The sequence below is a fragment of the Notamacropus eugenii genome, chromosome 1 (assembly GCF_028372415.1).
Source record: "Notamacropus eugenii isolate mMacEug1 chromosome 1, mMacEug1.pri_v2, whole genome shotgun sequence".
Lineage (NCBI taxonomy): Eukaryota > Metazoa > Chordata > Mammalia > Diprotodontia > Macropodidae > Notamacropus > Notamacropus eugenii.
The window spans coordinates 650541634-650565887 of record NC_092872.1 but is presented as its reverse complement, the minus strand read 5'-3'; the positions used below and the strand labels follow the sequence as shown (position 1 = coordinate 650565887).

Sequence of the window (24254 nt, the reverse complement as noted above, 5' to 3'; positions counted from 1 at the left end):
AAACTAGAAAAAAGCTTGTCAGATTATGTATGATGTTCTGTTCAAAATATTACATCATCTTTGGGTGCCTTAGAAGACTACTTTAAAGTGTATTTTCTGTATCATATCTAGGACACTATACAAAAATACAAGTAGAATGATAAGGATGACATTGGAAAGGACCTCAGAAGTCATAGTGTCCAATACTTTTTTTTTTATAGGTGAGGAAAATGAAACTCAGAGAAGCTGTGGGACTTATCAGGGTGACACATAAAGTAACAGAACTGGGATCCAAACTCATATTGTTTCACTTCTGATTCACTTTTCTTTTCACTGAAGATTACATAGAATTAAAAAATGGTCCACTATTTTCTGGATACAAATTTCTTAAACTTTGTGCATTAATATAGTCTGTTAAGGTGCTATTCTAAAATAGTTATTTCAGTATACAATTATAAACTACATTTTTAAAAAGCAATTTCATTTCTAAAACCTGAGCTCTTGGACAGGAGTTCTGGAGTCTGTCAACTGTTTATAAAAAAAAAAAAAATAGAAAAACTGATAACATTTCAATGTCATTGATTCCCTTTGTAATCCTATAAATTTTATTCTATACATTTGAAAACCTTATTCTGAGAAGGAATCAATACTACACCACAATGGCAAAGGAGTCTGTGATACAAAACAGGTTAAGAAGCCATGCTCTAAGGTATCCAATATGTCAATAAATGAGCCACGGCTACTCTTCAATACAGTTATCCCTTCCACATTGGGACTTTCCCCATTTCAGTTTTCAAATATTATGAGTAGCCATAAGCAACTAAATGGGAATATTGAGGTGAGTTTTGTGGCAGCTACAAATGACACATGAAGGTCAGCAGATAACACAGAAAAGTTTAGAGACTCAGAAATGCATAAAATATATGTATTGTATTGTATAATATCAACATATTTTATATTTTAATACCATAGTAATTCAGACTTCTTCCTGGTACAAAGGGAGGGCCAAACAATTTTATGCAGGCTTTCCAAATCACAGCAGAACCCACTACTAACCCCTGCAATGTGGAAGGGATAACTATATGATTAAAAAACCAACTGAACAGAAGTAAAGGGAAGGTTGAGTATTCTCTTTATAAAATTTGGCTTCAGTTTTTACAGATTCGTTTGGAACCAGCTATTGGTCTAGGTAGGCAGACACTGACTTGGCTATGTGGTAATTTAGAAATAAAAAGCAGGGACAAGGATACTGATTATGTAAAAAAATGTTTTAAGAGATCCATTAGAACTATAAATGGAAATTTCTATTTCTATAATTTCTTACTATTACTCTTCTGTGTGAAAGTGTTTAAAAGGTTCTAGATCTTTAGATAGGACTTCAGAAGTCATCTAGTTCAGCCCCTTTCATTTTAGAGATGAGGAAACTGAGGCCCAGGGCGGTAAACTCTCTAGCCCAATGTTACATGAGAGTTGCATCAGAAGAAGGATTTGATCTAAGGTCCTCTTGACTCCAGGGCTATTTTTTTCACTAATACCATACTGCTTCTCTCTATGGTATTTTTAAGTATATCTTTGAGTACAAAAATGTCATTCTTCTATTTTCAAAGATAACTGTAAACAAAAAACGGTAATGATTTGGGCTGCTGCTAAAATTAAATATTAACTGGAAAAATCAAACTAATTTTAATACAAATTATTAGAATTATATTTATGTTATATGTAAATCTGAGCAACAGAGGACATTTTGGGATTTTTGAAATCTTGATCAGTATATAAATAATATCTCCAATTTTTTTTTCACATTATCACTGGGAGGAAGAACTGGATGATTGTTGAACAGAGTCTCCCATTACAATACTGCTTCTGTCACTTAGAGTTTTGATAACATTTGTAGCTGGAGCCTGAAGCACTTTTCGTGAAAGCCTCATTCTTCCATCAGCAGGATCACGTCCAAAGTATTTCACCTGTTGTGGATGAGGACAGAGATTTACTCTTGAATTAAAAAACATATTTTCAAATCAAACAAAATTTAAGATGTCTTAGATAAACCTGGCTTTCTAGAGACAGTGACTTAGGTGTTCTATACATGAGTAATCTAATTTCATTATCTTCTATTTTTAGATTATAATTCTTTATTCTTGTCTTCTCTACTAAAGATACAGAAAAGTTCTTATTTATTCCTTTCAAATGGTTCAACATCAGAAATAGGGATGGGTTTTATGAATGGAAATGACACTAATGAAGATTCATTCCTGAAAAATCTGTTTTGTGAATATACCTTGGGAACCAGGGGGCCATTCTATCTGACTTGAAGATGAAATCACACATTTGTGTTTTCTGTGAACAACTTGAGAAGAGGGATTGTCTAGCTTTTCTGTTTTTATCCTCATTACTTAGCATATGTGTTCTATGTACAGTAAATATGCATTAAATGTTTCTTTACTGATTCATTTTCTATCTTTTCCCAGACTCCAAATCTAGTCATTACTTTGGGATATTGTCTGATTTAACTACACTGATGCCATTCCCAGACTCCTCAGGTTTTCTGCTTCAGTGAAATGACATAAGATTTTGTCAGGAAAGTCTTCTTTTAGGTTCCATGGTCTTCTAGCCTTTTGCCTGGCCTTGCTTTTCTTTTACTGAATTTCCTTTATTATCTTGGAAACAATAACAGAAAAATACTGTCTCAGGTGCCATATTTCTTTGAGGTTGTTGCCAGATTAATTGTGTGGCAAGGATGTATTTACCCAAAGCATTATGAAAAAACACAACTACAGATTTGAATATGTCACATCCTTTGTCAAAAAACTTTCAATGATTTCCCTTTGTTTACAGAATAAAATCCAAATAGTCTGTCATTTGAGAACTTTCCTCATCTGATCCATTAGTCTCCTACTGAACATGTCAAAGCATATTACTTATTGCCCTCTGCATATGTTTCATGCTTTAAAAGTTCTTCCAAGCTTTTGCTCACACCACTCCTCTTGTTATCTTTTATATGTCTGTCAATGTCTGGTTCAGTTCTTCAGTTCCATGAAACTTTTCTAGGTCATTGAAGCCTAAAAGTGAAATCTTCCCTCTCTAAATGCAAAATACTCATTGGGTGGGTTGGTTGGTTGGTTGTTGTCCTTTGTTCTTGAAGAGGACCAAAATGACATCACCATGATAAGGTGAAATTTCAGTGTGTCTGACTGTGGCTGATCACACCAATACAAGCTCAGAATGCTCTACCACAGGTTGGATACAGATAGTTCATGTGAATATTTGGGGTAGATACTCCAAATTTGCACGTTATGTTTATTTTGTGCTGTTTCAATTCTGCTTTCCTCATAGAACACAGCACCCTTTTGGATGTTGGAATGCCAATAGGTCGGCACAATGGCTCTGTAGACCTTCAGTTTAATATCTCTTCTCTGCCAAACTTTCCTTCAGAGCCTCCCAAACACTGAGCTAGCTCTGGCAATGCATGCATCAACCTCATTGTCAATGCGTACATCTCTGGAAAGTACACTACCAAGGTAAGTGAACTTATTACAACATTCAAAACTTCTCCATTTGTTGTAACCGATGGTTCCACATGTGGATGGTGTGGTGGTGGCTGATGGAGCACCTATGTTTTCTTGGTGTTAATTATTAGGTTAAAATTAGCACAGGCAAGCAGAGAATTGATCCATACTTTGTTGCATCTCAGCTTCAGAGGCTGCACTGAGTGCACAATCATCTGCAAACAGAAAATCATGCATCAACACTCCCTCCACTTTGGTCTTGGCTTGTAGCCTTTTCAAATTGAAGAACTTACTATCAGTACGGTAATTGACCCTGATACTGTGTTCATCCTCCTTGAAAGCATTTGACAACATGGCTGAAAACATCACGCTAAAAAGCATGAGAGCAAGCACACAGCCCTATTTCATTCATTGGTGACTGGGAAGGAACGAGAGCATTGTCCACTATCTAGAACCTGGCAAACATGCCATCATGAAATTGACATACAATATTGATGAACTTCTTAGGGCAGCCAAGTTGTGACATAATTTTCCATAAGCCCTCACAACTAACAGTATCAATGGCCTTGGTCAGATCTACAAATATTGTGTACAGACCTCTGTTCTGCTCCTGGCATTTCTCTTGGAGTTGTCAGGCAGCAAACACCATATCGACTATTCCTTGGCCCTTTCTGAAGTCACACTGGCTCTCAGGTATATAATCTTCTTCCAGGTGAAGGATCAGCCTATTAAGGAGGTCTCTAGCAAGAATTTTGCCATCAATGACTAAGGAAGAGACCCCCTGTGATTGTCGCAGGACAATCTATTCCCTTTACCTTCATAGAGATGGACAATGGAGACATCCTTGAACTCCTGGGGAATAACCTTCTCCTGCCATATAACCTGGAAAATTTCAGTTAGCTTTTGTGTGAGCAATAGTCCCCCTACCTTGTGAATCTCAACTGGAATAGAATTAGCACCAGGTGCTTTGCCACACAAAAGGAACCTAATGGCCCTCAAAACCTCTTCTTCAGTTGGAAGTTGAGCTAAGGTGGGATTGACTTCAACCTGAGGTAAACGGTCAGTGGCCTCAGCATTGACTGATGATGGTCTGTTAAGAACATTATGGAAGTGTTCAGTCCACCTCTCGTGGATCACGTCCTTATTATTAATCAATGTGGCTCCGTCCTGCTGGTATATCCTGTGGAGTTCTCGTTTTTCATTTAGCAGCTTCTGAATTTCCCCATCATTTGCATCAAACCAGTCTTAGTGTTTGTGAGTGTTCTGACCCAGATAAGCAAATGCAGTGTTGTATACCAAATCTCTGAAAGCTACCCACTCCTTTTCTGCTCCACTGTTGCCAACTATGTGTTGGCTCAACTTTTCCCTCCAAGTTTGCAATAAACTGTTCATGCTCAGAGAAGAGCTCTAATTTGTTGACATTAATTCCTCTGCCTTAGGGGTGGTACTTTTGATGAATGCAAATATTTAGCTTGGAAAAGATAAGTCTATGATCAGTCCAGCACTCTGCACCACACATTGCCTTTGTCACTCTCACATCTTGTCTGTCTCTTCTTCTTACAATCACATAGTCTATTAGATGCCAATATCTGCTGTGAGGGTGCATGCATGAAGTTTTATTGCGTTTAGGTAAATGGAAAACAGTGTTGGTGATGATAAGGTCATGTGATGCACAATGACCATTGCTGTTGCTGTTTCCAACTCCATTCCTCCCTGGGACTCCCGGCCAAGTCTGGTAGTCTGAGCCTACTCTAGCATTAAAGTCATCCAGAATTACAAGCCTGTCCTCTTTTGGCACATAGATGGTAAGGGTCTCTAGGTCTTCATAAAATTTTTCTTTGACTTCATCAGGGTTTGTCATGGGTTACTCATCGGGTAATTAATTATGGACTACCTTGTGCCATCCTTTTTCTGTTATTAACTTTCATACTGTTTAATTTTCAAAGTGTTATGCCTTATTTCACCTACTAGATTTATATATTCCTTGCAGGCAGGGACTGTATATCTCTTATATGTTTGTATGCACTTGAATTCCTTACACATAATAAGCCATTAATAAATGTCTGCTGAATTGAATTTATTTGATTTAAATACAGGCTGTTCGCATAAACACAAATAGGATGAGTTATATTATATTACATATAATAGATACATAATTTAAAGAAAAATCTGCAGGAACATTGCATATGAATAATATCCTTACTTTTCCTTATCCTTAATGTTCTTTTTAGTTTTACTTTCCTGAAAGTAAGAGGTATTATACATACAAGTTAATACAAGACTAGAATGCCAATATACATACCTGAATTTCTTGACCAACTTCTAATCCCAAGGCACTTGGATGTTTAACCTGAAAAAGAAGTCTTTGTATGTTTAATTGTCAAGAAAGAGTTGAAATGAGGTTTAAATAGAAAAAAGTTTTTGTCTCAACTTAGTGAAAATAAAAACAGGGCTACAGCTAGGTTTTCTGGCACCTGGGTTTCATGTCTGTTTTACCTAAAAGGATATGTGGGATCATATGTATAATATGGAAATGTATAAGCAGTAAGTGCTGGGAATATAAGCATGTTTTCCATTAGGAGTGCTTCTGCTTTATTTTATGTACATTTTCCAGTCTATTCAGATAAAGTGTATGAATGATTCTAATCAACCTAGCTAGGAAACTTTAAACTAAATAGCCCCAGTTTCTGGTTGGTGCCCATCACCCTCTCCCTCATTTTTTTTTACCTTTCTTTGATCAAGTTGGGAGTTATGAAGGAGTACTGCAGTCATATTTGGATAAAGTTTTATCATTACTCCTGTCTCTCTGCAAAAAAGAACCAAAATGATTACAATAATGCTTTTTTGTCTGTTAACTGAAAATGAAATTGGGGCTTTCCAAGGGACAATCCTAATCTTAAAAAAAAGTTTTTCACAGAAGACTTTATAAATATCTTGGTAGTGTGTCTTCAAAAACTTTGTTTTTACGTAAAAGTTTTTTAAACAACTCTGAAACTTGTCATTATCCTTTCATGAAGCAAAGGAAAGAGGGAATGGATCCCAAAGGAAAAACAGAGCATTAATGAAGGCTTTCAGAAATATTTCTGTTTACCTTTACAATAATATGCTTTTCCTGGAAAAAAATGTTTGAATATAAGAAAATTATTTCAAGAAGTTGCACCTTATAAAATTAATCTGCTTATAATTATATTTTGAAGTTGTGTAAGATTATGGATCATATTACAAAAAAATTCCACTTCTTTCCTCCATTCATCCTTATATTAAAAAAAGATAAAAACAATCTCAACTCTTCATTTGGAGAATGAAGTATTAAAAAAGGATCTTTTATCACTCATTTAAAATATTTTTAAGGAAATAAAATATTGACAGTACTATAACAGTGTTGGGAAATTTCAGTGTCTTTCAGTTTTGGATATGAAAGATAAACATGGAAATATATGAAATATAAAGCTGAACAAATAGCTGAAGAATTAGAGCTAAGATTTATGGTGTCTTCTAAATAACATAGATGTTTCTCATCACTGCAATGAGATTGTTTTATAACAAATAACCATTTTGATGGGCAAAGACAATACATAAAGTGGTGCTGGCAAGTTGTGGGGAGGGCACTCCTAAGGTAGAGTTTAAATTTTGTGTAGAAAGTAGGACCACAATAAGGAGGTAGCTTGGATGGCATCAAAGCAAGATGAGAATATTCCCCTATGAAAGCTGGGAGATGGAAGAGTGAGTCCAAGTTTTGGTAGGTTAGATACCTGTCAATCAACTGAAATTGCTCTTTCCAAAGTTAAAAATGATCTCCTGACAAATCTAATGTCCTCATCCATCTTGACCTCTCTGCAGCCTCTGACGCTATACGTCACCTTCTTTGCCTTGATATTCTATCCTCTGTGTTTTTGACACTGCTGTCTCCTGATTCTCCTCCTGTCTGACTTCTCTTTCCTTTGTTGGCTCTTCATCCAGGTTACGCAGGATAACTGGGAGCATTCCCTAAGGTTCCACCCTGTACCCTCTTCTTTCTTCCCTCTATTCCTCTTGGTGATCCCATCAGCTCCCATGAATTCAATGATTATCTTTATGCATACAATTTGCAGATCTACTTGTCCAGCCCTAATCTCAGATCTCCAGATGCTTATTGGACATTTTGAACTAAGTATCTTATAGGTATCTCAAACTCAACATGTCCAAAAGTACACTCATTAGCTTTTCCCCTGAACTCTTTTTTCCCTTTTACTAACATCTTTGAAATTACTGTCAAGGGTACCACCATTCTCCAGGCACTCAGGCTCAAAAACTAGGTGTCATCTTTGACTCCTTCCTAACTTTCTCTCTCTCATCCTTCATATCCAATTATCTGTCAAGTCTTGTTGATTCTACCTTCATAACATTTCTCTTATATGCCCTCTTCTCTCCTTTGATATTGCCACTATTTTGGTGCAGGCCTTCATTACCTCATATTTGAAGGTACAGCAGCTTGCTTGTTGGTTTCTCTGCCTCAAGCCTCTCCCCACCTCAGTTCATCCTCTACTCAGCTGTCAAACTGATCTTCCTAAAGTACAGGTCTGACCATGTCAATTGGTCCAACCCGCCCCCTCCCTCTTCCTTTAATATAACTCAGTGGTTCCACATTACCTCTACCTCCAATATAAAAGACAAATCCTCTGTTTGGTATTCAAAATCCTTCATAACCTACCCCACTCCTAACCTTTCAGTGTCCTTATACTTTGCTCCCCTCTAAGAACTCTGTGATCCAGCAACAATGGCCTCCTTGTTACAGACAAAACTATCTTCAGACTTAGGATATTTTACTTGACTTTACTTTATATCTGGCATTCTTTTCCTCTTGTTTCTGACTTTGGTATTCCCTAAAGTCCTAGCTAAAATCTTATCATATACAAGAAGGCTTTCCCTTAATGTTAGTGCCTTCTGCTGTGATTATCTCCAATTTATTGTATACAGTTATTCGTATTAGACTGTGTACTCCTGGAGAACAGGGATGCTTTTTTTTGGCTTTTCTTTGTATCCTCAGTGCATGGCATTGTGCCTGGCACATAGTCATAAATACTTGTTGACCTGACCACTAATAATGGCATTAAGAACCGCATTGAAAGCAGATCCACAAATTGAATTAAACATCTTAGAAAACAATTGAAAAAGTTGAAGTCAAAGGTCAAAATAGAATTGGATACACCAAAACCCTGTAGGGAAATCTGCTACTCCTTGTACTCCTTTCTGCCTAAGACTTCATGGAAACGTTTAAAGAACTATAGAAATTCGTGCTAAAGGTCTCCTGATTCTTCTGGAAAGACTAACATTGAAGGAAATATATATAATCTCAAGTATGAAGGAATGTTATTTGCTGTAAATTTTTTTTTTAAATCATGAGTTTTATATATGAAAGAGACTTAGAAATCAAGTCATCCAACTGCATATTTTACAAATAAGTAAACTGGCTTAGAAACAGAGTAAGCAGTCTTGTCTGAGATAGAGCCCAGGCTTTAACTCAAGGTTTCTAGATTCCCCATTCCATTATACTTTCTAGTATATTCTAGTCTTCCTAAGAACATTCTAGTTCTTTCTACTACTACATGACAGCTGCTTTTACAACCAAGAATCAGAGGTTCCTAAAGTTTCTCTATTAATTTTAGTTGGCTGAATATAAGGAACAAACCTGTAATATATATATGGAAGCAGAGAAGAGCAAACAATGTATGCTAAAAAATACTCGAAAGACTTCTGATGGTGTCAGAATGTGGAATCTTCTCCACAAAACTAGATCTCAAACTGTTACTTAATAATAAAAGTCCTGAAAGCTGCCTGATGTATGAACAGGTTAAGTGACTTCTCCAGAGTTGTGCAGATAGTAAGTATCCGAGGAAGGATTTGAACAGGTCTTCTTGATTCTAAGTCTAGTACTATATGGTCTCATGCTACTTGTGCACACAGATATGTACATCTGTGTACATATGCACATATATGTCTAATATATGTAGAATATCATGTACTATAATTAAAGTAATTTAAAAATCACCATTTTGCATAATATTAAGAGTGACTTACCTAATTTCAGTTATTGTGGCAGTATAAACTGCTCCAAATTCTAACTGATGCTCTTGCTGCAAAAATAAAATAAACCATAAAGATCATATTCACAAAGTAAACAAATAAAAAGTTTATAAAATAAATAGTAAAGATGTAGTCTTACATCATCTTTGCAGATTTCAGTAATGAATTCTCTTGCTTCATTCATAGCACTTGGTGTTGGTGCAAATACTGAAAATGTCTCTTCATCCACCTGACTAACAGTTACCCCTTTCATAAAGAGATTAAAAATTTAACACTTTAAAATAACATTGAACTTTTTTTTAAAAGCATAATTTAATTGTTTATGCCAGCAAGTGCCAGTCTGCTAAAGAGAGGAGGGTAGCAAGAATCTGTTGGGGCAGAGTTGGGGCTGTACTGTAAAGTGTATTAGGTGACAGAAAAGGTGGGTGGCAAGTTATAGTTATTATCAGTCAGTAACAACAAGCACTTATATTTCAAAACCTTTAATTTCACTCTCCTACTGAATGATTAAAGAATTTCTACCTTTTTCTCTTATTTCTCTCTCCCTCTTACCACAAAGTGGCAAGTAGTTGGGAGAGGGAACATGATCAGGTTTAGTCCTTAAAACTCTCATTTTTGTAGCTCTTTTCCTCAAATTCTTTCCATACTCATATACAAATTAAAGGAATCTCAGGTAGGTGGCAAATTATAAGACATTAAATATAAATAATCTTGTAGATCAAAGTTTTAAGTATATCAATAATATGTATACTCTTCTCAAATATACTCTTGTTAAACAGGATAACTTAACCTTTAAATGTGGGGAAAAAAGCAAATTTAATGTCATAGTGAAAATGATAGTAATATTTAATAGTAAAAGAAGAACTTCATGGTAGGATAATTATATTAGTTGTTAATATCCCCTCTTCCCCACCCATCAACAACCAAAACCTAAAGCATCCAAAGCACTGTCCACTAAATTGAATGGTAGAAATTCAACATCTCTGGAAACAGTTCTGAAGCCTATTATGCATTTATTATCAAGGATTTATTACTTTGGGATACTTTACTATAAATTTTACATGCCACTTCTCTATTCTTCCATTTTCAAAACAGAATAGAGATTTAAAAATTAAAATCGAAGTTTTGCAACTAGTGTCTGTGATAAAGGCCTCGCTTCTAAAATATATAGAGAACTGAGTCAAATTTGCAAAAATATAAGTCATTCCCCAATTGATAAATGGTCAAAGGATATGAACAGGCAGTTTTCAGAAGAAGAAATTAAAGCTATCTATAGACATATGAAAAAATGCTCTAAATCACTACTGATTAGGGAGATGCAAATCAAAACAACTCTGAGGTACCACATCACACATATCAGATTGGCTAACATGACAAAACAGGAAGATGATAAATGTTGGAGAAGATGTGGGACAGCTAGAACACTAATTCACTGTTGGTGGAGCTGTGAGCTGATCCAACCATTCTGGAGAGCAATTTGGAACTATGCCCAAAGGGCTATAAAATATGCAGACCCTTTGACCCAGCAATATTGCTTCTAGGACTATATCCCCAAGAGATCATACAAATGGAAAAGGGTCCCACATGTACAAAAGTATTTATAGCAGCTCTCTTTGTAGTAGCCAAAAACTGGAAATCAAGGGGATGCCCATCATTTGGGGAATGGCTGAACAAGTTGCGGCATATGAATGTAACAGAATACTACTGTGCTATGAGAAACGAACAGGAAGACTTCAGAAAGGCCTAGAAGGACTTATATGAACTGATGCTGAGTGAAAGGAGCAGAACCAGGAGAACGTTGTACACAGCAACAGCCACAGTGTGCGAAGAATTTTTCTGGAAGACTTCATTGCAATGCAAGGACTTAAAAAATTCCAATGAACTCTTGAGTCAAAATGTCTTCCACATCTAGAGAAAGAACTATGGAGCTGGATCGCAGAATGAAGCAGACCATTTTTTCTTGTATTACGTTTTGTTTTGTTTTATGGTTTTTCCCATTCATTTTAATTCTTCTAAGCAACATGATGAAGGTGAAAATGTATTTAATAGGAATGTATGTGTAGAATCTATATAAGATTGCATGCTGTCTTGGGGAGGAAGTGGGGAGGGAGTGGGGAAAGAAGGGGGAGTAAGGGAAAAAAATCTAAGATATATATGAAAGTGATTGTAGAAAACAGAAAACAAATAAAATAATTAATAAAAAAAAAATGAAATCATACTCCAAGAACATTTAAAACAGAAAACAAGTATCTCACCTGTTTTGGCCTGAAGTTTTTTTAAGTTATATCCACCTGGTCCAACAAACTTTGTTCTTTTTGATAAAGGCACCTGAACTGTTTCTAAAATGCAGAGGAAATACAAAAATTCCAAAACACAGAAAACTAAAGGATATCCAGGTCACTTAGCTTATATTTCATTTTACTGCAAAGACAAGTACAAAAAAATTTAAAGGTAAAAACAGAAAAATGTTTTATTCATTGTTTAAGAAACAGGCCAGTGATGTTTTCCTGAACAAATTACTTATTAGGGCTTATATTTTAAGTCACAGAACTGGAAATGTTTTAATCTACTTTGGTGGAAATACTTCTAATACAGTGAGTATGCCAAAGAATTCACTGAACATTTATATATTCATGTAAAAAATTTTCTTAAAATTCAAGGATATCACCAAATTTTATATTACCTAAAATAAAGTGTAAAATATGCTCATTACAATTTTTTCCCAATCTTTTAATTTGGTGAAGTTCAGTATAATGGTAAAAATATCTTCAAAGTAAAAATTATTCAGAATGTTTAACATGCTAATATTAACAATAAAAGATGAAAGTAATAAAATTTTTGTATATTACCTACAACTGGTCCATTTTCCTTTCTACTTTCTCGAGGTTTTGAGATTGTCTTGTTCATAATCTGTAATATTTCTCTCTTTGCCGCTGAAGAGGAGAAAAGAAAATGATATTATTGCAAAAATGGGTGCAACTTCCCACTGTTACATTACTATGTACAAGATAAAGTCCAAATTACTCAGGTTTCCCACAATTTGGCCTCTACCTGTTTCTTTGGTAACATGATACAGTGGGCATAAAATGTGCTCTGAAGCCAGTATGACCTGGGTTCAAGTCCTGTTTCTGACACAAACTGGCTGTGTGATATCAAGTCACTTAACCTCTCAGTGTTTTACTAAGGAACTCTCTTAAGTTGCAGAAAAGGTACTTACACACATTGGTAAGTATTTCCTTATATGGTGGTTCCCAATGATCAATGAAATTACAGGTTTAGTCCTCATCCCTATCCCCTATTTCTTAACTTAAAACATTTTTTAAAAAGTTAATTTTTTATTTTTTTAATCAGCAAGAAATAAAATTCTCTCTCTCCCACTTCTCTTTCTTCTATAATGAGAAAGAAAAAAACAAAAAAGCCCGTTACATTTATAGTCAAGTAAACCAAATTTCCATAATGGCCTATTTTTTAAAAAAGGGTTCATTTTGCTATTAATATATAATGTACTCTCCTCTTTATTCCCTTCTCCTGTTTCATTGAGTAACACATATTTATTTCTGTACACAATTCTATGTGTGTGTGTGCGCTTCTCTTCTTTGACCAAGTCAGACAGTGAGATTCAAGTGTTAAGCCACTCCTACTCCTTCCTCCTTGTTTTGTCTAGAAGCTTGAGCTCCCAGATGATGAGATAATTTCCCTGAACCTTCCTTTCCCTTACCTTCTTCTCCTCTCTTTCCACTTTTAAAATCTTCAAAACAACAAAAACACTCCTAGGCTTTCTGTTTAATCACATTTTCTCTATGACCCCTGATGAGAATAGGATTCAAAGGGGACACGTATCATCTCCCATATTAGAATAAAAAAGCCTCTTATACTTGTTTATTTCTTTATCATTGTTCATTTGTGTTTACCTTTGTATATTTCTCTTAACTCTTATGTTTGAACTTCAGAGTGTCTACGCAGCTCTGGTCTTTTCATTAGGAAAGCTTAGCAGTTCTCTATTTCACTAAAGGTCTATTTTTCTCCTGTAGGGTTATGATCAATAAGTAATTTTATTCTTAGTTGTAAGTCTATAGCTGTTGCCTTCTGGAATACTGTGTTCCAAGGTCTCCACTTCTTTATAGTTGTAGGTGCTAAAACATGTGTGATCCTAACTATGGTTCCTCATTATTTGAATTCTTTCTTTCTATCTCCATGTAGTAATTTTTCATTGACTTTGGAATCTCTGGATTTTGACTATAATGTTGTTGGGAGTTATTTTTTTCCCCCAGGAGGTGACCAGGGGATTCTTCTATTTCTGTTTTGCCCTCTGGTTCTAAGAGCTCCAGGCAATTTTCTTTGATAATTTCTTGAAATATGATGGCTAGGCTTGTTTTAATCATGGCTTTCAAGTGGATCAATAATCTAAAATTATTTCTCCTCATCTATTTTCCAAGTTGGCTGCTTTTGCTAATTTATATTTTCTTCTATTTTTTTTTTTTTTGTCTCCTGAGCCATTAGCTTCTATTTGGTCCATTGTAACGTCACTGCACAGCCCTCCCTCACTAAAATCAAAGTCAACTGCAAGTCATGTCATCATCTTGATGTCTTGGTCCTCCTCGAGAATGAAGGACAAACACAATGTTTTGGGAGTTTGTTGCTTAGGCAAGGTTTTGTACCTCTTCTGTCAAGCTTTTAATTACCTTTCCAATTCTTTTTTTATAGCTCTTATTCCTTTTAAAACATTTTCTTCTAGTACTCTCATTTCATTTGCAAAAATATACTTTATGAACTCCTGCTTCATCTCTTCCAAGAATTCTACTTGAAACTTGTGCTCAAGTTAAATTTCCCACTGAGGCTTTGCTTGTGGATGTTCTGGAGTCAAACTCTTCTGGGTTTGTTGCTTTTTATGGTGAGATTCATATTTGCTTGCTCATTCTTCCAGCCCACTTTCTGACTCTGATTTGTTAGGGTCAGTTTCTGGGCACTTCTGGAGGAAAGGTCTGGGCTAGTTTTGTTGCTTCTTTTCTTAGGATGTTGAGTATTGTATTACTCCTGGATCTCAGGGATAGCTCAGACTAGAGATCTGCTTCTAAAATGGTCTGATCCAGGGTAAAGTGTGATTGCTGGCCTCCTGGTCTGAGCTCTGAAAGGTCCTGACCTGACTTGGGGTCTGAGCAACAGGCCTGTGGGTTTGCCCCATCTGGAGTTTGAGTAAACTGCTGCTGGACTATCACTGTCAGCCTGCTAGAAAGCTCTACTGGCTCAGAGTGAAAAAAAATAGGCTTCCTTTTGGTCTGGGATTCCTCCTTGGTTATTCTTCTATTAGCTTCAGAATGATATAGAAGCTGGAAATGAGACCCTGCTCCACTCTTGAGATTAGAACCAAAGGGCTGCTGCTTGCCTCTGAATTTGCTTCTCACTTCGTACACAGCCTTGGTTCTGTGACTGCTCCTCACCTGGAATGCCTGCTTAGGTGCAGATCCCCTGAACAGTCTGCCCTGGATCTATGATCTAAAACTGAATGGTGAGTGATAAAGTTGTCAGTTGGTTCCAGCACCCTACACAAGTTTAGAACCCTCTATGCTACATCTGGGACTTGTCTTGTCCTGGAACACAGATTTCTTAAACTGGAATTCTTTGTGTTTTCTGGCCAGAACCCCTCTTCAGCATCCATAGATTTCACTGTTGCCTGAACTGCTTTAGGCTGAAAAAATGCCTCGATTTCTTTGTCAATTTCCTGATGGGGATTCAATCAGGTGCATTTTCTAAATCTGTTTGGGGGAGCTGAGGGCTGAGGGAAGGTTGCTGAATTTTATCTTGGTTCTGCCAACTTTTTAAAGTCTTCCATCACTTTCCCTCCAAAGTCCACATGCCTGTAAAGCTTTCTTCATTTGTATTTTTTTTTTTTGTTTAAATCCTATCTTCTTTAGACCGTCGCTCCTTGGAAGGTCTATATACTATATATAGTATCTATGTATCTACCTAGGTATGTACGGCCTGAATCATGCCCAGCCTAAATACCCTTCATTTTATAGAGGTGTGGCTTGTCTAAGATATATGGGCAGTTAAGGAGCAGAGATGGAAATAAAGATCCCTTTTGCTCCCAATCCAGTTCTCTTCCTTCTTCACAAGGGTCTCAGGGTTTGAGGGTCAAATAAGGCAATGTGTTCTGCAAACCTGGGCCCTATTTCCTTTTTGAAATCACTCCGGATTTTTCTGTATTCACTCACCAGTGACTCTGCTATGATTTCTTTACCTAGAACAGAAGCTCTTTGAGTACAGGTTGCATGGACTGTTTTGTCTTTGTATCCCCCAAAACTAGAACAGTACTTGCCAAGAGTAGTTGCTTCATGATTACTTGTGAACTGGTGCACTATTATTAGACTGATACCTTAGGGAATTATCATCACAGGAAATAATGTATTCCCTTAGCTTATTTCTAACCATAATAATAACAACTAACATTTATATTGCAAATTAAAGTTTGCAAAGTACTTTCCAAATATTATCTCATTTGATTCGCTCAACGACCCTAGCAAGTAGGTACTATTATTATCCCCATTTTACAGATGAGGCCAAATAGAGTTGTTCAGGGACACACAGCTGGTAGTGTCTGAGGCCAGGTTTGAGCTCTGGTTTTCCTGACTTCAGGTCCAGTGTACTTATCTACTACAGCACTGAACAAATATCCAGTCTGGGTCCCAGGCAACTGGCTGAAAAGGGTTACATTCTTACGTGCCACTCCTATGCAGGATATCTATGCTCTGGTTAGTATCTGACATATAAATTTCATTCTCATAACTAAAACACAGTACTGGGAAAAATGATATACAGACAGTTCTTGCTTTACATAAGTGGACTGTTACCACAGACCTCTATGCAAAGCAATTTTTATGTAATGCAGAAAAGAGCAAAAGTTTTCTCTCTCAGGACTGGGGGTATCAAGCCAAGCCCCAGATCCAGTGGCAGTGGTGGTAGTTTCTCTGTGGGTCTGTTCTGCTACTTTAATTTGGAGAGGCTTTTTGGGGGGAGCGAGGCTGTGGAGCAGAAAGAGAAAGTACAGTAATGTACAGTAAAATAAACATGGGGTTTTTTTTTTAATGCAAATTTCTTTCAAATTCTTTAGGTAAAGCTGAATTTGTATAATGTGAATTTACATAAGCTGAGAACTGTCTCTCACTCAAAAATTATTTAAAATGAAAGCACTGAGTAAATACAAGCAAGAATTCTTCTGACAAGAGTTTGCTCATTAAAATCACAATACATTTTCTATTAGTTAACTCAAAGCTGAAGAACAGATTCTACAGAGTTATGGACACCATTTTACCTGTAGCTTGTTGAATTGCCTCCATCACAATTTTTATTGGTATTCCCGGTAATTTGATATCAGCCTGAAATAAAGAAGTCAGAAAATTTATATACATATTGAATAGAACAACATCTATCACTTTGCTAAAATATTCTCAAAATTAATTTAAAAAAATACCTGTAATGCAGTTATTCCCTTATTTGTTCCAGCCATTTTGAAATCCATGTCACCATTATAATCTTCAATTCCCTTAAAAAATTTAAAAAGTTATATTTTGAAACAAAATTCATAGTCTATTTGTAGAAGTTTCAAAGAGTAGTTCTGGATGTGTTCTCTGAGAATATGCCTCCTTTACCTTTCCTTTATTAACTGTTGTGTCCAATGCCTAGGCATTGCTGTGAACCTTTAAACTTCAAATATTTTCACATAATAAACACGTCTTCACTCTAAAAACCATTTTCTCCTCTCAGATTTGTCACTGGTAATTTATTACTTGCTGATGAGTATAAGAAGTTATACTGTTAATTTATATAGTATAATTTTAAAAAATCTAAGTAAGTCTTCTACGTAAGTGCTTCTGTAATTTCTGAAATACATTTTAGATACTGTAAAGGATAGCTAACCTTCACCAATAACACTAAATATTTTTTAAAACTTTGTATACTTGCCAGGATATCTGTCAACAAACGATAATCTTCAATTTCACCTTCTTTCTCAGAATTGTTTTTGGCAATCAGTCCTATTGCTACACCTGCAACAGCAGATGAAATCGGAACTCCTGTAATTAAAAAGGGAATTCATAAATATGTATGTGTATCTATAAACACATAGTGATTCCATGAAACAAGGTTTCAGAGGAGTGGTTAGTGCACACATGGGATTAAAATGGAAATGGATAGACCTGTGATTTCATTAAGGAAACTTCCTCTAGCAATGCAGATCAGCACTAGCCCTGCAACTCACTAGCTTGCACATGTGTTAGAGGCAGGACTGGATCTCAGGTCTTTCTGATTCCAAAGCCATCTCTCTACCCATTATACACATTGGCTTTTCCCCTCTCTGTTTCTATCAATGAAAAATATTAAAGAGTTTCTTTTAAACCAAAGGGTTCTTTACCTGGGGTACATGAATGTTCCTCCCCTATTATATTTAACTGCATTTTAATAGAATTAAGTTTCCTTTATAATCCTATGTATTTATTTTATGAGTTAAAAAACAGCATTCCAAGGAGGGGTCCATAGGCTTCAACAAATGGTCGAAGGGGTTCATGACACAAAAAGGTTAAGAACCTCTGTTTTAAACTGTTCAGGAAAATTAAGGGAAATAAATGGTGAAACATGCCCATGTATTATACACTATCTAGGAAAATATATACTATTACAATATTGTTTATTCTTTATTACATATGCATATTAGCTGTAATGTGATTGGGTTTTTTTGTTGTTGTTCAGTCATTAACAGTTGTAGTTTATTCTAAATTCAGTAGATGAATACATACACAAACATATATGGGAAATATATATACACATGAACATACACACATATAAGAGAGAAATATAGGCTATATATTACACCTCTGTATATACACATATTCTTATATATGCATTTTTATAAGTACAGATATATGTACTGTAAGGCACAGTAGATAGACGGTTGGCTCCTGAGTCAGGAAAACCTGAGTTAAATTCCATTTCTGAGATATTCTAAGACTATAATGTTGCAGAAGAAGAGCTTATCTGTATTTGCAGAGGAAGTTCTTGACCAGAAACTATGTACAAAGATGAAATCACAATTGATAAGTATTTATTAAGCCCCTACTATGCACTGTACTAGGAAATACTGAGGCAGATACAAAAAAACCCTCCTCAATTTGGAGTAAACTATTTAACTGCATTAAAAATAATAGACACATATTCAAATAGGATGGAATGGTTTACTTCAAAGTTATTCAAAATCGAGGACATTATAGCCTAGTTTAAAAGAAGTCATATTATTTTCACATTCATTAAATAACTAAAAAATGCCAGACACTATATTAGAACCACAATTTTTTTTACCTGCATCCATCAATGCTAAACTTCCACCACATGCAGAAGCCATAGAAGAAGAACCTGCAGAAAGAAAAATTTAAGACAGAAATTTATAAAAAGAGAATATTCATTTTAATTAAAAAGTTTGTCATAATATTTTTTGTCAAAGGTTTTTTTAAAGTTTTGAAACAAACCAAACACAACTCTAGATCCCCAACAAGGTTGTTTTCTAGCTTTGAAGTATAACAAGAATTAAAATGATTGCCAGAATCATCAGGGAGGTCTGAAGCCTCAACCTATGCCCCAGGTTCTACTTAAGAACAAGTAATATTTTTGAGGCTCTATTACCTCAAGAACAGTAAACATCTGGGCTGGCTCTGGCCCACCCACCACACTGCATAATTTAAAAGGGGGAAGGAAGAAAACAGACTGTCCAGGATCAGAGATTAATTGTATGTCTTTCTTATTTTGAGATCATCACTTCTGATTTTATTTTTTGAAGTATAGGCCCCCTAAACAGAAGAATCATCTTGTTTTTTGCAAAATTTCCTAGAGTTATTTTATTTTTGGGACTGGCCTTGGCCAGATCCTTCCCACTTGGCCTATGTTTATGTATTCCCACCACTATTTGAACAGGACACCTTCTCCAGTCTTAGTAAAATACCAGTTTCACCTAAGGGTTCACTCCCCTGGGTGTGGACTAAGGTCACAGGGATGCTGATTGATTACAATAGGAACAACCATTAAAGGACATAATTTATATATTTCTTCAGGCTAATTACTTAGCCAGCAGAGAAGGATTAGTGTGAATACTTATTTAAATCTTACCAACAAAACCTTTTATCCTTATCAAAAACAGTACATCAAACAGAAAGGCAGATAACATTTGAAAAGGTAGAGTCTAAGAGATAAACTCAGTCTTTTACACTAAGAAATAAAAGATCAGAATACCATTTGATTCCAGAACTTCAGATGTAACTCTTATTGTGAAAGGAAAATCTTTGGGAATAACTGGATATAAAGATTTTTCAGCAAGTGCACCTAAAATACAGAATATAAAACATTAAGAATAGAGAGCATGCTTAAGATATTTTTGGAATAACACATAAATATAGTTTTCTCACCATGCCCAAGTTCTCTTCTATTCATACCAGTGACTTTGCCAGTTTCATTAGTTGCATAAGGAGGAAACTTTAAAAAAGAAAACAAACACACAAAACTAAGAAATTCCTGTAAGATATAACTGAATGCTTGTAAACTTTTCACTTTAATAAAGCAAGCATTGAATGATACACTAAGACAAAAATTCACAGACTTCTCCAGTACTGACTACCTAAGTATTTTTGCTATTGGTCTACTGAACAATAACCTAGTATTTAAGTGTCTCATAGGATGAGCTTACTCTAAAGGTGAAATGTTTTGTCAATCCAGATATTTTAAACAACCAGATGTCCCAGTTCTCATCTTCCTTCCTAAAGCAATGTCTGAGGAACCCTGTATCTGCTATTCAGATCTCCAATTTTGTTTACGAAGTAAAATAGGCAGTTTTAGATGACAACACTATTATATTCCTGATGTATACAATAAGACTTTGGCATTAAAGAATTACCTTACCTCATAATGAAGCATGAAATTTTTCTCTTTTATTCCACTAAAAATTAAAAAAAAGTTAAAAAAAAGTCATGAAACGTGAATACACAGTTTCAGCATGTTATCCCTAGCCTCCTCAATCTTACGCACCAAAGTCCCACTCTAGATCTACTCACCCCTTCCACAGTATTCTCTGGAAAATTTGCTCCACTTTCATCTTAAACCTTTTTCCTTCTCGCTCCCTACATCTTCTGACTCTCATTGAGACCTGGCTCACTCCTAATGATACAGCTTCCCTGGTCACCCCTTTCCAGTACTGGTCACACTTCCATTCATACCATGACACTCACTAGTCCCTATTTAACCCCTTGCTTCCCAGTGCTACTTCCAGACCTTCTTCTATCACCATCACTCAGTAATCTCTCCTTCCTTAAGATTCTTTCAATATTTATCACCCTATGAAGCTTCTAGTGGTGCAGTGGACAGAGTATCAGTGCATGAGTCAGGAGGACCTCAGTTCAAATCTCACCTCAGACACTTGACACTCACTAGCTGTGTGACCTTGGGCAAGTCACTTAATCCCAACTGCCTCATTCTGGGTCATCTCCAGTCATCCTGATGACTATTTAATCACTGGATTCAGATGGCTTTGAAGGAGAAGTGAGGCTGGTGACCTGCACAGCCCTCCCTCACTCAAAACAAAGTCAAGTGCAAGTCATGTCATCATTTCTCTGATGGCATGGTCTTCGCAATGGAGGACGAGCACATTCTATGAAGCTTCTAGTAGTTATTATTTACTGACCCTTCTTCGAAGGGTTCAGTACCTCTCTTTCTTCCCCAACTCCTGCTCTTATACTTCAACATACATACTCCCTCAACCACCTCATTTTTCCAATTCCTCATTATACTCGTTACCCATGCCCTACTCCTTCATCCACTTTAGCTACACACATATATGTTTATACTCTTGATCTTGCCATCAACCACTATAAGTATTTTACTTCCACAGTCATGAACTCTGATATACACTCCAAGCCCCAGGGCTGGATTATTCCAACTATCTCTAGCCTTTGCTCCTAGCTGAGTGTTACTGAATGGAGTTGAATACTGCACTTTTGTGCAGTATTATGCTGACTGCGTAAAGTACAAATTTATTTTTTATAATCGAAACTGGGCTCTCACTGGGCCAGACAATCCTTTTAATTCCTTCCTAATAGATTCTCCACACTACCACTCTCCAGAATGGATTTTTCAAACTTTTTCATCCTTCTTCAAATCTCCCAATGCTTCCTTTCTTCCTCAGAGGGTACAGAGGGAAGAGAACGATTTATACAGTGCCCACTACATACCAGGCACTGTACTAAGCACTTTACAAGTCTTATCTCATTTGATTTTCATAGGAAACTGGGGCAAACAGAAGCCAAGTGACTTGCCTACTGTCACACAGCTAGTTAGTGCCTGAGGGCAAATCTGAACTCAGATCTTCCTATCTCCAGGTCCAGTGCTCTATCCAATGTGCCTTCTACTTGCCTCAATCTGACACCACTCAGATGCTGCTTCCCACTATCTACTCCTGTCTCATTTACCTCTGTCTCACATAAAAGAGTCCTGGTCAAGGCAAACTCTGCTACATGCACAAATGACCTGATTCCATTTTCATCTTCTCTAACACCATGTCCCTCTCCTCCCCCCTACCTCCTGGTCATCTCTACTCTTTCACTAATCTTTAATCTTGTCTCCCACTGCCTCAAAATATACTCATATGTCTTCCCTCAGCTGATAGGTCTATCCTCACCTGTTATTTTCCTATATCTCTTTTCCTTCTTGTGGCTAGACTCTTTGATAAAGGTACCTACAACTGGTGCCATGACTTCCTTCTCAGTTTTGTCTGAAGCCTTTGCAATCTGGCTTTTGATCTCATCATTCAATTGAAACTGTTCTCTCCAAGTTATCAATGATCTCTTAAATGTTAAATCTAATGGCTTTTACTTCATCTTCATCCTTGCTGACCTCTTTACAGCTTCTATCACAGTTGAACACCCTCTAGTTTTTGATCCTCTATTTGCTCTAGATTTCATGACACTGCTCTCCTGCTTCTCCTCTTCCCTGCCTGACCATTCCTTAGTCTGCTGGATATGTGCCTCTTTAGTGTGAGTGCCCCCCAAGACTCTATCCTATAGCCTTTTCTCTTCATGGATTCAATTGTCATCTTTATGCAGATGATTCCCAGATCTATTTGTCCAGTCCCAACCTATTTCCTGATCTTCACTCTCATATCTCCAACTATTATTGACATCTTGAACTGGATGTTCCATAAACATCTTAAACTCAACATGTCTCAAACTGAATTAATTTACTTTTCCCCAAAATCTTCCCCTCTTCCTAACTTCCCTATTATGGTCAAGGGTACCACTATCCTCCTAATCACTCAGGCTTTAAACCTTGGTGTCATCCTTAATTCCTTCCTTCCTATCTCTTACCACTCACATGCAATCAGTTGTGAAATTCTGTTGATTCAAACTTCGTAACATTTCTCCTATAGGTCCCTTTTCTCTTTTGAGACTGCCACCATCCTGGGGCAGGCCCTCATTATCTCATATATGCACTGCTGCAGCATCATGCTGCTTGGTCTCCCTGACTTAAGTATTTACCACCCTAGTCTGGCTTTTAATCAGCTGTCAAAGTCATCTACCTAAAACACAAGTCTGACCATGTCACTCCCCCAATTAGTAAACTTTAGTGGTGCCCCATCACTTCCAGGACCAAATATAAAATTCTCTTTTGTCTTTTAAAGCCCTTCATAACCTGGCCCCCTTCTATCTTTTCAGTCTTCTTATACCTTACTCCCCCATTTCACATCCCCCTTCTTTCCCCCCACCATACCCCTCCATGACACTGGCTTCTTTGTTCTTCCTCCCAAGATATTCTATCTCCTAACTCCAATTTTCTTTTCTTCACCATCTTTGTCTCCTGGCTTCCTGTAAGTCCCAGTTAAAATCCCATCTTCTATACGAAGCCTTTCCCAATTCCCCTTCATGCTAGTGCCTTCCCTCTGTAGATTACCTCCAATTTATACTGTATATATTTTGTTTGTACGTAGTTGTTTTCATGTTTTCTTCCCCATTAGATTGTGAGCTCATCAAGGGCATAGATTGTATTTTACCTTTCTCTCAGCACACTGCCTGGCATATAGTAGGCACTTAATAAATCCTTTGCCTGACTGACTGACTAGGCATGACGAGGATAATGAATGAGCAAGAGGACTGAGAAGTAGCCAGACAGACCTGTGGACAACCAGGGGAAAGCTCTGTCCAAACAACTACCACCAAACCCACAGAGAAAGCATCTAGGAAGGAAAGATAGTTAGCATTGTCTAACAATGCAGAAAGATTAAAAAGTGAGGACTGAGAAAAGTCCATTAGATACAATAATTGGCAGATAACTGGTGATTCTGTGAGAAGTTTCAGTTGAATAATGAGGTTGGAAGCCAGATTACAGAAGGTTTAGAAGAGTTAGAGGAAAGGAAATGGAGACAAAGATTGAAGATTTTCGAGGAGTTTGGCTGGGAAAAGTATACGTGATGTAGAATGATAGCTAGTAGAGATGGTGGGTTCCAGTGAGAATCCATTAAGAACTGAGAAGACCAGGGCAGGTGTGTAGGCAGCAGTATTCAGAGAGATACTGAAGATTAGAGAGAGGGGATAATTAATAGCACAGGTAATCTGCTTGAGAAGATGGGATCAAAGGACATATCAGGAGGGTTCAGTCTTGTTGAGGAAGAGTCACCTCTTCATC

At 36.6% G+C, this 24254-nt stretch overlaps 1 protein-coding gene across 1 annotated transcript in view; it reads right to left on the bottom strand.

The window, feature by feature from the left end:
- Window positions 1-1660: 1660 nt before the first annotated feature.
- The window catches only part of PNPT1 (polyribonucleotide nucleotidyltransferase 1), a 48346-nt gene continuing 25752 nt past the window's right edge, over window positions 1661-24254 (bottom strand). Inside the window, exons 15-28 of the mRNA XM_072635518.1 lie at window positions 20484-20520; window positions 19994-20060; window positions 19821-19910; window positions 18897-18950; window positions 17508-17617; window positions 17017-17088; window positions 16858-16921; window positions 12398-12481; window positions 11804-11887; window positions 9688-9794; window positions 9543-9598; window positions 6213-6291; window positions 5788-5835; window positions 1661-1943 (exon numbers count right to left, since the gene is read on the bottom strand). Of these exons, the coding sequence (XP_072491619.1) occupies window positions 1785-1943; window positions 5788-5835; window positions 6213-6291; window positions 9543-9598; window positions 9688-9794; window positions 11804-11887; window positions 12398-12481; window positions 16858-16921; window positions 17017-17088; window positions 17508-17617; window positions 18897-18950; window positions 19821-19910; window positions 19994-20060; window positions 20484-20520 (1111 nt within the window). The 3' untranslated portion in view covers window positions 1661-1784. The remainder of the gene's footprint in view (window positions 1944-5787; window positions 5836-6212; window positions 6292-9542; window positions 9599-9687; window positions 9795-11803; window positions 11888-12397; window positions 12482-16857; window positions 16922-17016; window positions 17089-17507; window positions 17618-18896; window positions 18951-19820; window positions 19911-19993; window positions 20061-20483; window positions 20521-24254) is intronic.